General features: G+C 48.0%; 1 protein-coding gene across 3 annotated transcripts in view; it reads right to left on the bottom strand.

The window, feature by feature from the left end:
- Positions 1-15,576, bottom strand: part of ak5 (adenylate kinase 5) — a 197,447-nt gene that overhangs the window by 1,470 nt on the left and 180,401 nt on the right. For all 3 annotated transcript variants that reach the window (XR_014391817.1, XR_014391818.1, XM_045714398.2), the window contains exons 11-13: positions 5,060-5,223; positions 3,286-3,402; positions 2,353-2,562 (exon numbers count right to left, since the gene is read on the bottom strand). Coding sequence is in view for 1 of the 3 variants with exons in the window: in XM_045714398.2 (XP_045570354.1) it covers positions 2,353-2,562; positions 3,286-3,402; positions 5,060-5,223 (491 nt within the window). In the remaining 2 variants the exon portion in view is untranslated. The remainder of the gene's footprint in view (positions 1-2,352; positions 2,563-3,285; positions 3,403-5,059; positions 5,224-15,576) is intronic.

Here is a 15,576-nt window from a genome sequence, read left to right as displayed (position 1 = left end):
TGTTTTGAAAGGCTGGTCATGACACACATCAACACCATTATCCCAGACACCCTGGACCCAGTCCAATTCACAACCCGCCCCAAACAGATCCACAGATGAAGCAAACTCAATTGCACTCCACACTGCCCTCTCCCACCTGGACAACGGGGGACATAACTATGTGAGAATGCTGGTCATTGACTACAGCTCAGCGTTCAACATCATAGTGTCCTCAAAGCTCATCAACAAGCTCGGGACCCTGGGACTGAACCTCTCCCTCTGCAACTGGATCCTGGACTTCCTGACAGGCCGACCCCCAGGTGGTGAGGGCAGGTAGCAACACATCTGCCACGCTGATCCTCAACACGGGGCCCCTCAGGGGTGCGTGCTTAGTCCCCTCCTGTACTCCCTTTTCACCCACGACTGCGTGGCCAGGCACGACTCCAACACCATCATTAAGTTTGCAGACAACACAACGGTGGTAGGCCTGATCACCGACTGATGAGACATGCTGGTTCAGTGTGCCTTGAATTCTAAATAAATCACAGACAGTGTCACCAGCAAAGCACCCCCACACCATAACACCTCCTCCTCCATGCTTCATGGTGGGAGCCACACATGCGGAGATCATCCGTTCACCTACTCTGTGTCTCGCAAAGACACAGCGGTTGGAACCAAAAAGCTCAAATTTTGACTCATCAGAACTAAGGACAGATTTCCACCAGTCTGTCTATTTTACTGCTGCTGTTTAATTATATGTTACTTTAATTTTCTATTTATCTATTTTTTTACTTAACCAACAATGCTTTAAAAATAAGTGTTAAGGGCTTGTAAGTAAGCATTTCACTGTAAGGTATACCTGTTGTATTCGGCGGCATGTGACAAATACAATTTGATTTGCCTGTGTTTCTTGGCCCAAGCAAGTCTGTTATTCTTATTGGTGTCCTTTAGTAGTGGTTTCTTTGCAGCACTTCGACCATGAAGGCCTGATTCACGCAGTCTCTCTCGAACAGTTAATGTTGAAATGTGTCTGTTACTTGTGTCTGCATTTATTTGGGCTGCAATTTCTGAGGCTGGTAACTCTAATGAACCTATCCTCTGCAGCAGAGGTATCTCTGGGTCTTCCTTTCCTGTGGTGGTCCTCATGAGAGCCAGTTTCATCATAACGCTTGATGGTTTTTGCGACTGCACTTGAAGAAACTTCAAGAAAAGTTCTCGACATTTTCCGGATTGACTGACCTTCATGTCTTAAAGTAATGATGGACTGTCGTTTCTCTTTGCTTATTTGAGCTGTTCTTACCATAATATGGACTTGGTCTTTTACCAAATAGGGCTATCTTCTGTATACCACCCCTACCTTGTCACAACACAACTGATTCCACAAATTAACTTTTAAGAAGGCACATGGCAGCATGGCAGACGTGTTGTTGCCTACGCCTACCACCTGGGGGCGGCCCGTCAGGAAGTCCAGGATCCAGTTGCAGAGGGAGGTGTTTAGTCCCAGGGTCCTTAGCTTAGTGATGAGCTTCGTGGGCACTATGGTGTTGAACGCTGAGCTGTAGTCGATGAACAGCATTCTCACATAGGTGTTCCTTTTGTCCAGGTGAGAAAAGGCAGTGTGGAGTGCAATAGAGATTGCCTCATCTGTTGGGGCGGTATGCGAATTGGAGTGGGTCCAGGGTGTCCGGGAGGATGGTGTTGATGTGAGCCATGACCAGCCTTTCAAAGCACTTCATGGCTACCGCTACAAGGCGGTAATCATTTAGGCAGGTTACCTTCGCTTCCTTGGGCACAGGGACTATGGTGGTCTATTTGAAACATGTTGGTATTATAGACTCTGTCAGGGAGAGGTTGAAAAATGTCAGTGAAGACACTTGCCAGTTGGTTCGCGCATGCTCTGAGTACACGTCCTGGTAATCCGTCTGGCCCTGCGGCCTTGTGAATGCTGATCTGTTTAAAGGTTTTGTTCACATCGACTACCGAGAGCGTTATCACACAGTCATCTACAACAGCTGGTGCTCTCAAGCATGCTTCAGTGTTGCTTGCCTCGAAGCGAGCATAAAAGGCATTTAGCTCATCTGGTAGGCTCGCGTCACTGGGCAACTCGCGTCTGGGTTTCCCTTTGTAGCCCATAATAGTTTTGCGTGTTGATGAGTACGTTTTGCGACACCTCCTTTCTCCTGAAGTGTACATTCGTTCACTACCTCACACCACTACCTCACCCACAAATCTAAAAGCATTGGAGGCATGTGCTAGAGCGGGAGATTCCACCATGTTTCTTATTTCCTTTGAAGTCAGTGAAGGGAAGTGAACAAGTGTACGTAGACTTTCGGATGAAGGGTAAGAGAGTCGGGACCGTAGCACCTGACTCACCTTGTGTAGGAGACTCTTGGGTTGGTAGTGTGATGTCACAGCGTGGCAGTTACTGGCGAATCCCTCTACCCTCCTGCTGGTGTCTCTGTCTCTCTCTTGGTGGCAGCCTGTGGTTTGGGGGGCGGAGCGGGACAGGACGGAACACTGCAGCCTGGACAACATAGTGTCAGGGGAACAGTCCAATAGCATCACAGCACTGGGCTCCCCCATCTGAATGAAAGAAAGACAGACAGACAGACAGACAGACAGACAGACAGACAGACAGACAGACAGACAGACAGACAGACAGACAGACAGACAGACAGACAGACAGACAGACAGACAGACAGACAGACAGACAGACAGACAGCTGTCAGTACAGTGAGCTCCAAAAGTATTGGGACAGTGACATTCTTAGTTGTTTTGGCTCTATTCTCCAGCATGACTATGAGGTTAGTGCAGACTATCAGCCATTTATAAATTACAGCAATTTTTGTTCCAAGTCACCCCCATTTTAGAGGACAAATTAACTAAATGAATGTGTATTAAAGTAGTCTAAAGTTTAGTATTCCTAGCATGCAATGACTACATCAAGCTTGTGACTCTTACACATTTGTTGGATGCATTTGCTTGTTTGTTTTAGTTGTGTTTCAGATTATTTTGTGCCCAATAAAAATGAATGTTAAATAATGTATTGTGTCATTTTGAAGTCGCTATCACGTGGCCGAGATTCAATATGATGCTTCCTTCTATAATGTTCTCTCCTCCTCCTCTCTCCCCTCAACTCACCCTCTCCCTCCCTCCCTCCCTCCAGTAACCTGCCCTTGATCCCATTGCCTCCCTCTTCCTCCTTTCTCTCCCTTTACCTTCCCTCCTCTCTTTTACCCATCTTTATCCCACCTCTCTCTCTCTCTCCCCTCCCTTCTCTCTCCTCCCTCCATCCTCTCTCTGTACCTTAGCTTCATACTCCAGAGCTTGTCGTAGGTCTCGGGGGAAGTTGGTTACGAGGACGCCCCTCCCGTGCCGCAGAGATAACGTCACACACTCACATAGCAGCTCCAGCATCGTGTCCTGTGGCGCACGCACACACGCACGCACACACACACACACACACACACCAAAAAACAAAAGTCAGATGCCTGATATTGAAAGTAGTTCAAAGAAAACAATCAGCTAGGTAGTAATCCTTTACAGCTGCATTGCTAGGCAACTATACTGTACCTTTCAATCATGTCAACATCTTACAATTTCTCATTCAGCACCATGACAACAACACAGCCCTTTGTGGTAGAGCTGAGCATGGTAGAGCTGAGCATAGCTGTAGTTTGCACTGTCTTCACACCCCTGTGTGTGTGTGTGTGTGTGTGTGTGTGTGTGTGTGTGTGTGTGTGTGTGTGTGTGTGTGTGTGTGTGTGTGTGTGTGTGTGTGTGTGTGTGTGTGTGTGTGTGTGTGTGTGTGAGTGAGTGAGTGAGTGAGTGAGTGAGTGAGTGAGTGAGTGAGTGAGTGAGTGAGTGAGAGACCCTGCGGTGTTAGTCTACTGCTTGTATCCTTAACCCTGGAGTAATGCATTGCTTGTGACCCTGTATAGATACAGACACTACAGACACAGATACAGACAGAGACAGAGTGATTAACCGACCACCACAGTCTTCTGAGACACTTTCTGTCTCCCCCCAGGGGCCCAGGGTCAGTGATGTTAAAGGTTCTGTCTCCCCCCAGGGGTCCAGGGTCAGTGATGTTAAAGGTTCTGTCTCCCCCCCAGGGGCCCAGGGTCAGTGATGTTAAAGGTTCTGTCTCCCCCCAGGGGTCCAGGGTCAGTGATGTTAAAGGTTCTGTCTCCCCCCCAGGGGCCCAGGGTCAGTGATGTTAAAGGTTCTGTCTCCCCCCAGGGGCCCAGGGTCAGTGATGTTAAAGGTTCTGTCTCCCCCCAGGGGTCCAGGGTCAGTGATGTTAAAGGTTCTGTCTCCCCCCCAGGGGCCCAGGGTCAGTGATGTTAAAGGTTCTGTCTCCCCCCAGGGGCCCAGGGTCAGTGATGTTAAAGGTTCTGTCTCCCCCCAGGGGTCCAGGGTCAGTGATGTTAAAGGTTCTGTCTCCCCCCCAGGGGCCCAGGGTCAGTGATGTTAAAGGTTCTGTCTCCCCCCAGGGGCCCAGGGTCAGTGATGTTAAAGGTTCTGTCTCCCCCCAGGGGTCCAGGGTCAGTGATGTTAAAGGTTCTGTCTCCCCCCCAGGGGCCCAGGGTCAGTGATGTTAAAGGTTCTGTCTCCCCCCCAGGGGCCCAGGGTCAGTGATGTTAAAGGTTCTGTCTCCCCCCCAGGGGCCCAGGGTCAGTGATGTTAAAGGTTCTGTCTCCCCCCCAGGGGCCCAGGGTCAGTGATGTTAAAGGTTCTGTCTCCCCCCCAGGGGCCCAGGGTCAGTGATGTTAAAGGTTCTGTCTCCCCCCAGGGGCCCAGGGTCAGTGATGTTAAAGGTTCTGTCTCCCCCCAGGAGCCCAGGGTCAGTGATGTTAAAGGTTCTGTCTCCCCCCCAGGGGCCCAGGGTCAGTGATGTTAAAGGTTCTGTCTCCCCCCAGGGGCCCAGGTTCAGTGATGAGAGAAGCAGCAGCTCTATCTTACACACACTGATCTCTGACCTTAAAACACACTTTTGAAGTGAGGACTTTTTTGGAAGTGAGGTATGTGTGTGTGTGTGTGTGTGTGTGGGGGTCCTCTGTGTGTGTCTGTGTGTTACCTCAGGTAGCTTCTCCCCCCTCTCCAGCAGGTCTTGTAGGTAACGTCCTCTCTCACTATGAGACTGTAGTTCAGAACACAGGACGTCGCCAGGAGACAGACGACGCAGTCCGAATCTCTCCTCCATCCTCTCACACTGCACAGCCTTCCCTGAGCCCGGCCCACCTGGAGGACAGAGGTAAGGAGTTAAATAAAGGGAGACAGAGAACAGGAGAGAGGGAGAGGGAGAGAGAGAGAGAGAGAGGGGGTAGGGAGAGAGAGAGGGGGTAGGGAGAGAGAAGAGGAGAGAGAGGGGGGTAGAGGTAAATGAGGTGGAAACTGAGCTGGGGTAGGGAGAGAGAGAGGGGGGGGGAGAGGGGGGGGGAGGGAGAGAGGGGGGGGGTAGGGAGGGGGGAGGAGAGAGAGAGAGAGGGGGGGTAGGGAGAGAGAGGGGGGTAGGGATTGAGAGAAGAGGAGAGAGAGAGGGGGGGGTAAGGAGTTAAATAAAGGCAGAGAGAACAGGAGAGAGGGAGAGGGAGAGGAAGAGAGGGGGGTAGGGAGGGAGGTGGGGTAGGGAGAGAGGGAAGAGGAGAGAGAGCGGGGGGTAGGGAGAGAGAGAGAGCGGGGGGTAGGGAGAGAGAGAGGGGGGGTAGGGAGAGAGAGAAGAGGAGAGAGAGAGAGGGGGGGGTAAGGAGTTAAATAAAGACAGAGAACAGGAGAGAGGGAGAGGGAGAGGAAGAGAGGGGGGGTAGGGAGAGAGAGAGGGGGGTAGGGAGAGAGGGAGGTGGGTAGGGAGAGAGAGAGAGAGAGAGGGGGGTAGGGAGAGAGAGAAGAGGAGAGAGAGAGGGGGGTAGAGGTAAATGAGGTGGAAACTGAGCTGCACTTCCTAACCTCCTGCCAAATTTTGATAAACTCCCATATCTACTGGGTGAAATACCACAGAGTGTCATCACAGCAGCAAGATGTGTGACCTGTAGCCACGAGAAAAGGGCAACCAGTGAAGAACAAACACCATTGTAAATATAACCCATATTTATTTATTTTCCCTTTTGTACTTTAACTATTTGCACATCATTACAACACTGTATATGGACATAATATGACTTATGTAATGTCTTTATTGTTTTGTAACTTCTGTCAATGTAATGTTTACTGTTCATTTGTATTCTTTATTTCACTTTTGTTTATTATCTACTTCACTTGCTTTGGCAATGTTAACATATGTTTCCAATGCAAATCATGCCACCTGGAATTGAGTAGAGAGAGGGGGGGTAGGGATGGAGAGAGAGGGGGGGTAGGGAGAGAGAGAGAGGGGGTAGGGATGGAGAGAGAGGGGGTAGGGATGGAGAGAGAGAGGGGGGTAGGGATGGAGAGAGAGGGGGGGTAGGGAGAGAGAGAGAGGGGGTAGGGATGGAGAGAGAGAGGGGGGTAGGGATGGAGAGAGAGGGGGGGTAGGGAGAGAGAGAGGGGGGTAGGGATGGAGAGAGAGAAGGGGGGTAGGGATGGAGAGAGAGAGGGGGTAGGGATGGAGAGAGAGAGGGGGATAGGGAGAGAGAGAGGGGGGGTAGGGATGGAGAGAGAGGGGGTAGGGATGGAGAGAGAGGGGGGTAGGGATGGAGAGAGAGAGGGGGGTAGGGAGAGAGAGGGGGGTAGGGAGAGAGAGGGGGGTAGGGATGGAGAGAGAGAGGGGTGGCGAGAGAGAGAGATGGAGAGAGAGGGGGGTAGGGATGGAGAGAGAGGGGGGTAGGGATGAGAGAGAGGAGGGTAGGGATGGAGAGAGAGAGAGGGGGTAGGGATGGAGAGAGAGGGGGGTAGGGATGGAGAGAGAGAGAGGGGGTAGGGATGGAGAGAGAGAGAGGGGGGTAGGGATGGAGAGAGAGGGGGGGTAGGGATGGAGAGAGAGAGGGGGGTAGGGATGGAGAGAGAGAGGGGGGTAGGGATGGAGAGAGAGGGGGTAGGGATGGAGAGAGAGAGGGGGGTAGGGATGGAGAGAGAGAGGGGGGTAGGGATGGAGAGAGAGGGGGTAGGGATGAGAGAGGGGGGTAGGGATGGAGAGAGAGAGAGGGGGTAGGGATGGAGAGAGAGGGGGGTAGGGATGGAGAGAGAGAGGGGGGTAGGGATGGAGAGAGAGAGGGGGGTAGGGATGGAGAGAGAGAGGGGGGTAGGGATGGAGAGAGAGAGGGGGGTAGGGATGGAGAGAGAGAGGGGGTAGGGATGGAGAGAGAGAGGGGGGTAGGGATGGAGAGAGAGAGGGGGGTGGGATGGAGAGAGAGAGGGGTGTAGGGATGGAGAGAGAGAGGGGGGTAGGGATGGAGAGAGAGAGGGGGGTAGGGATGGAGAGAGAGAGGGGGGTAGGGATGGAGAGAGAGAGGGGGGTAGGGATGGAGAGAGAGAGGGGGGTAGGGATGGAGAGAGAGAGGGGGTAGGGATGCATATTCATGTTTTTTGTAGATTATTATTATTATTATTTTTTAACCTTTATTTAACTGGGCAAGTCAGTTAAGAACACATTCTGTGGGTTAACTGCCTTGTTCAGGGGCAGAACGACCGATTTTTACCTTGTCAGCTCAGGGATTCGATCTGGCAACCTTTCGGTTAACTGGCCCAACGCCCTAACCACTAGGCTACCTGCCTCCTCTAACCACTAGGCTACCTGCCTCTCTAACCACTAGGCTACCTGCCTCCTCTAACCACTAGGCTACCTGCCTCCTCTAACCACTAGGCTACCTGCCTCCTCTAACCACTAGGCTACCTGCCTCCTCTAACCACTAGGCTACCTGCCTCCTCTAACCACTAGGCTACCTGCCTCTCTAACCACTAGGCTAGAACCCCATTAACATGACACTACAACATTCTATAACAGCCATGTTAACTCCCCATTAACATGACACGACAACATTCTGTAACAGCCATGTTAGAAAATAATTAACACGAACCTACAACATTCTATAACAGCCATGTTAGAACCCCATTAACATGACACTACAACATTCTATAACAGCCATGTTAGAACCCAATTAACATGACAACATTCTGTAACAGCCATGTTAGAACCCCATTAACATGACACTACAACATTCTGTAACAGCCATGTTAGAACCCCATTAACATGACACTACAACATTCTATAGCTGCCATGTTAGAACCACATTAACATCACACTACAACACTCTATAACAGCCATGTTAGAACCCCATTAACATGACACTAAAACATTCTATAATAGCCATGTTTGAACCCCATTAACATGACACTACAACATTCTATAACAGCCATGTTAACTCCCCATTAACATGACACGACAACATTCTTTAACAGCCATGTTAGAACCCCATTAACATGACCCCATTAACATGACCCCATTAACACTCTTGAACTTCCGGTTTGGAGCGAGCAGTCGCACTACGCTTCGCTCCACAGGTAATATTACACTTCACTACATTACAACGGCTTGATTTGTTTGATCTGAGCAATTCTTCTTAGCTAGCTACATAGCCGTCTTTGTATCAAAGATAATTGTGTAGTTTAGAGTAATTAGAGTAAATATCGAGGCTAGCTATCTTCGTCCTCCTAACGTAGTCAACACTGCTAGCTGCTAGCTAGCTAGTCATCACTGCTAGCTAGCCAAACTTCTACCGACTAGCAGCACTGTAGAAACTATTACATTACAACGTAACGACTTGATTAGTGTGGTGTTAGTGTTAGTTAGCCAGCTACATAGTTGTCTTTGCTGTCTCTGTATCTAAGATAATTGTGTAGTTTGAGTAATTATCGAGGTGAGCTAGCCAGCCGCGACGCGGCGCCAGACTTAGTCAACACACCTAGTCATCATTAACCCACTGCTAGCTAGCCAACCGTTACCGACTAGCAGCGCTGTAGATACTAATACTTTACAACGGAACGATTTGACTAGTGCAGTGTTAGCTAGCTAGCTACTTAGTTGTCTTTGTCATAGCTTGATAATTGTGTAGTTTAGTAATTACCGAGGTTAGCTAGCCAGCCATCGAGGTTAGCTAGCCAGCTATTTCCGTCCCCCGCGACGCCATTTTTCCTAACCCAGCCAACTATTACCGACGAGCAGCATTGTAGAAACTAAATACATTACAAGGAACGTCTTGATTAGTGTTATGTTAGCTAGCTACAAAGTTGCTTTGTATCATGACAAGGTGTAGTACTGAAACTATCGAGGTTACCTAGCCAGCTACACGTTCAAAGTCAACAACGCAGCCACTGCTAGCTAGCCTACTCCACCAGCCAGCAGTACTGTATCATTTTCGTCATTTTAGTCAATAAGATTTTTGCAACGTAAGCTTAACTTTCTGAACATTGGAGACGTGTAGTCCACTTGTCATTCCAATCTCCTTTGCATTAGCGTAGCCTCTTCTGTAGCTTGTCTACTATGTGTCTGTCTATCCCTGTTCTCTCCCCTCTGCACAGGCCATACAAACGCTCCACACCGCGTGGCCGCTGCCACTCTAACCTGGTGGTCCCAGCGCGCACGACCCACGTGGAGTTCCAGGTCTCCGGCAGCCTCTGGAACTGCCGGTCTGCGGCCAACAAGGCTGAGTTCATCTCAGCCTATGCTACCCTCCAGTCCCTAGACTTCCTGGCGCTGACGGAAACATGGATTACCACAGATAACACTGCTACTCCTACTGCTCTCTCATACCCCTAGAGCATCGAGCCAGCGGGGTGGTGGCACTGGAATCCTCATCTCTCCCAAGTGGACATTCTCTCTTTCTCCCCTGACCCATCTGTCTATCTCCTCATTTGAATTCCATGCTGTCACAGTTACCAGCCCTTTCAAGCTTAACATCCTTATCATTTATCGCCCTCCAGGTTCCCTTGGAGAGTTCATCAATGAGCTTGACGCCTTGATAAGTTCCTTTCCTGAGGATGGCTCACCTCTCACGGTTCTGGGTGACTTTAACCTCCCCACGTCTACCTTTGACTCATTCCTCTCTGCCTCCTTCTTTCCACTCCTCTCCTCTTTCGACCTCACCCTCTCACCTTCCCCCCCTACTCACAAGGCAGGCAATACGCTTGACCTCATCTTTACTAGATGCTGTTCTTCCACTAATCTCATTGCAACTCCCCTCCAAGTCTCCGACCACTACCTTGTATCCTTTTCCCTCTCGCTCTCATCCAACACTTCTCACTCTGCCCCTACTCGGATGGTATTGCGCCGTCCCAACCTTCGCTCTCTCTCTCTCCCGCTACTCTCTCCTCTTCCATCCTATCATCTCTTCCCTCTGCTCAAACCTTCTCCAACCTATCTCCTGATTCTGCCTCCTCAACCCTCCTCTCCTCCCTCTTTGCATCCTTTGATTTCCTCTGTCCCCTATCCTCCAGGCCGGCTCGGTCCTCCCCTCCTGCTCCGTGGCTCGACGACTCACTGCGAGCTCACAGAACAGGGCTCCGGGCAGCCGAGCGGAAATGGAGGAAAACTCGCCTCCCTGCGGACCTGGCATCCTTTCACTCCCTCCTCTCTACATTTTCCTCTTCTGTCTCTGCTGCTAAAGCCACTTTCTACCACTCTAAACTCCAAGCATCTGCCTCTAACCCTAGGAAGCTCTTTTCTACCTTCTCCTCCCTCCTGAATCCTCCTCCCCCCCCCCTCCTCCCTCTCTGCGGATGACTTCGTCAACCATTTTGAAAAGAAGGTTGACGACATCTGATCCTCGTTTGCTAAGTCAAACGACACCGCTGGTCCTGCTCACACTGCCCTACCCTGTGCTTTGACCTCTTTCTCCCCTCTCTCTCCAGATGAAATCTCGCGTCTTGTGACGGCCGGCCGCCCAACAACCTGCCCACTTGACCCTATCCCCTCCTCTCTTCTCCAGACCATTTCCGGAGACCTTCTCCCCTACCTCACCTCGCTCATCAACTCATCCTTGACCGCTGGCTACGTCCCTTCCGTCTTCAAGAGAGCGAGAGTTGCACCCCTTCTGAAAAAAACTACACTCGATCCCTCCGATGTCAACAACTACAGACCAGTATCCCTTCTTTCCTTTCTCTCCAAAACTCTTGAACGTGCCGTCCTTGGCCAGCTCTCTTGCTATCTCTCTCAGAATGACCTTCTTGATCCTAATCAGTCAGGTTTCAAGACTGGGCATTCAACTGAGACTGCTCTTCTCTGTGTCACGGAGGCTATCCGCACTGCTAAAGCTAACTCTCTCTCCTCTGCTCTCATCCTTCTAGACCTATCTGCTGCCTTTGATACTGTGAACCATCAGATCCTCCTCTCCACCTTCTCCGAGCTGCGCATCTCCGGCCCGGCCCACGCTTGGATTGCGTCCTACCTGACAGGTCGCTCCTACCAGGTGGCGTGGCGAGAATCTGTCTCCGCACCACGTGCTCTCACCACTGGTGTCCCCCAGGGCTCTGTTCTAGGCCCTCTCCTATTCTCGCTATACACCAAGTCACTTGGCTCTGTCATATCCTCACATGGTCTCTCATATCATTGCTATGCAGATGACACACAATTAATCTTCTCCTTTCCCCCTTCTGACAACCAGGTGGCGAATCGCATCTCTGCATGTCTGGCAGACATATCAGTGTGGATGACGGATCACCACCTCAAGCTGAACCTCGGCAAGACGGAGCTGCTCTTCCTCCCGGGGAAGGACTGCCCGTTCCATGATCTCGCCATCACGGTTGACAACTCCCTTGTGTCCTCCTCCCAGAGTGCTAAGAGCCTCGGCGTGACCCTGGACAACACCCTGTCGTTCTCCACTAACATCAAGGCGGTGACCCGATCCTGTAGGTTCATGCTCTACAACATTCGCAGAGTACGACCCTGCCTCACACACGAAGCGGCGCAAGTCCTAATCCAGGCACTTGTCATCTCCCGTCTGGTGTTCAACCTTCCCAAGTTCTCTCACGTCACCCCGCTCCTCCGCTCTCTCCACTGGCTTCCAGTCGAAGCTCGCATCCGCTACAAGACCATGGTGCTTGCCTATGGAGCTGTGAGGGGAACGGCACCTCCGTACCTTCAGGCTCTGATCAGGCCCTACACCCAAACAAGGGCACTGCGTTCATCCACCTCTGGCCTGCTCGCCTCCCTACCTCTGAGGAAGCACAGTTCCCGCTCAGCCCAGTCAAAACTGTTCGCTGCTCTGGCACCCCAATGGTGGAACAAGCTCCCTCACGACGCCAGGACAGCGGAGTCAATCACCACCTTCCGGAGACACCTGAAACCCCACCTCTTTAAGGAATACCTGGGATAGGATAAAGTAATCCTTCTAACCCCCCCTTAAAAGATTTAGATGCACTATTGTAAAGTGGTTGTTCCACTGGATATTATAAGGTGAATGCACCAATTTGTAAGTCGCTCTGGATAAGAGCGTCTGCTAAATGACTTAAATGTAAATGTAACATTCTATAACAGCCATGTTAGAACCCCATTAACATGACATGGCAACATTCTGTAACAGCCATGTTAGAACCCCATTAACATGACCATACAACATTCTATAATAGCCATGTTAGAACCCCATTAACATGGCACAACAAAATTCTGTAGCAGCCATGTTAGAACCCCATTAACAGGACACTACAACACTCTATAACAGCCATGTTAACTCCCCATTAACATGACACTACAACATTCTATAACAGCCATGTTACAACCCCATTAACATGACACTACAACATTCTGTAACATCCATGTTAACTCCCAATTAACATGACACAACAACATTCTATAACAGCCATGTTAGAACCCCATTAACATGACACTACAACATTCTATAACAGCCATGTTAGAACCCCATTAACACGACACTACAACATTCTGTAACATCCATGTTAGAAAACAATTAACACGAAACTACAACATTCTATAACATCCATGTTAGAACCCCATTAACATGACACGACAACATTTTGTAACAGCCATGTTAGAAAACAATTAACACGAAACTACAACATTCTATAACAGCCATGTTAGAACCCCATTAACATGAAACTACAACATTCTATAACAGCCATGTTAGAAACCATTAACACGAAACTACAACAGCCATGTTGGAACCCCATGAACATGACACTACAACATTCTGAAACATCCATGTTAGAACTCCATTAACATGACACTACAACATTCTGTAACATCCATGTTAGAACCCCATTAACACGAAAATACAACATTCTGCAACAGCCATGTTAGAACCCCATTGACACTACAACATTCTATAACAGCCATGTTAGAACCCCATTAACATGACACTACAACATTCTATAACAGCCATGTTAGAGCTCATTAACATAACAACATTTTATAACAGCCATGTTAACTCCCCATTAACATGACACTACAACATTTTATAACAGCCATGTTAGAACCCCATTAACACGAAACTACAACATTCTACAACAGCCATGTTAGAACCCCATTAACATGACACTACAACATTCTATAACAGCCATGTTAGAACCCCATTAACATGACACTACAACATTCTGAAACATCCATGTTAGAACCCCATTAACATGACACTACAACATTCCATAACAGCTATGTTTGAAAACAATTAACATGAAACTACAACATTATATAACAGCCATGTTAGAACCCCATTAACATGACACTACAACATTCTATAACAGCCATGTTAACTCCCCATTAACAGGACACTACAACATTCTATAACAGCCATGTTAGAACCCCATTAACATGACACTACAACATTCTATAACAGCCATGTTAGAACCCCATTAACATGACACTACAACATTCTATAACAGCCATGTTAGAGCTAATTAACATAACACTACAACATTCTATAGCAGCCATGTTAGAACCACATTACCATGGCACAACAACATTCTGTAGCAGCCATGTTAGAACCCCATTAACAGGACACTACAACACTCTATAACAGCCATGTTAACTCCCCATTAACATGACACTACAACATTCTATAACAGCCATGTTACAACCCCATTAACATGACACTACAACATTCTGTAACATCCATGTTAACTCCCCATTAACATGACACAACAACATTCTATAACAGCCATGTTAGAAACCATTAACACGAAACTACAACAGCCATGTTGGAACACCATTAACATGACACTACAACATTCTATAACAGCCATGTTAGAACCCCATTAACATGACACTACAACATTCTATAACAGCCATGTTAGAAAACAATTAACACGAAACTACAACATTCTGTAACAGCCATTTTAGAACCCCACTAACATGACAACATTCTATAACAGCCATGTTAGAACCCCATTAACATGACACGACAACATTCTGTAACAGCCATGTTAGAACCCCACTAACATGACACTACAACATTCTATAATAGCCATGTTAGAACCCCATTAACATGACACTACAACATTCTATAGCAGCCATGTTAGGACCCCATTAACAGGACACTACAACACTCTATAACAGCCATGTTAACTCCCCATTAACATGACACTACAACATTCTATAATAGCCATGTTAGAACCCCATTAACATGACACTACAACATTCTATAACAGCCATGTTAGAGCTCATTAACATAACAACATTTTATAACAGCCATGTTAACTCCCCATTAACATGACACTACAACATTATATAACAGCCATGTTAGAACCCCATTAACATGACACTACAACATTCTATAACAGCCATGTTAGAACCCCATTAACATGACACTACAACATTCCATAACAGCTATGTTTGAAAACAATTAACATGAAACTACAACATTATATAACAGCCATGTTAGAACCCCATTAACATGACACTACAACATTCTATAACAGCCATGTTACCTCCCCATTAACAGGACACTACAACATTCTATAACAGCCATGTTAGAACCCCATTAACATGACACTACAACATTCTATAACAGCCATGTTAGAACCCCATTAACATGACACTACAACATTCTATAACAGCCATGTTAGAGCTAATTAACATAACACTACAACATTCTATAGCAGCCATGTTAGAACCACATTACCATGGCACAACAACATTCTGTAGCAGCCATGTTAGAACCCCATTAACAGGACACTACAACACTCTATAACAGCCATGTTAACTCCCCATTAACATGAAACTACAACATTATATAACAGCCATGTTAGAACCCCATTAACATGACACTACAACATTCTATAACAGCCATGTTAGAAACCATTAACACAAAACTACAACATTCTACAACAGCCATGTTAGAACCCCATTAACATGACACGGCAACATTCTGTAACAGCCATGTTAGAACCCCATTAACATGACCATACAACATTCTATAATAGCCATGTTAGAACCCCATTAACATGACACTACAACATTCTATAGCAGCCATGTTAGAACCACATTAACATGGCACAACAAAATTCTGTAGCAGCCATGTTAGAACCCCATTAACAGGACACTACAACACTCTATAACAGCCATGTTAACTCCCCATTAACATGACACTACAACATTCTATAACAGCCATGTTACAACCCCATTAACATGACACTACAACATTCTGTAACATCCATGTTAACTCCCAATTAACA

Source organism: Salmo salar, chromosome 03, assembly GCF_965601325.2.
Source record: "Salmo salar chromosome 03, fSalSal1, whole genome shotgun sequence".
Taxonomy (NCBI): Eukaryota; Metazoa; Chordata; class Actinopteri; order Salmoniformes; family Salmonidae; genus Salmo; species Salmo salar.
This window is presented reverse-complemented; position numbering and strand designations above follow the sequence as displayed.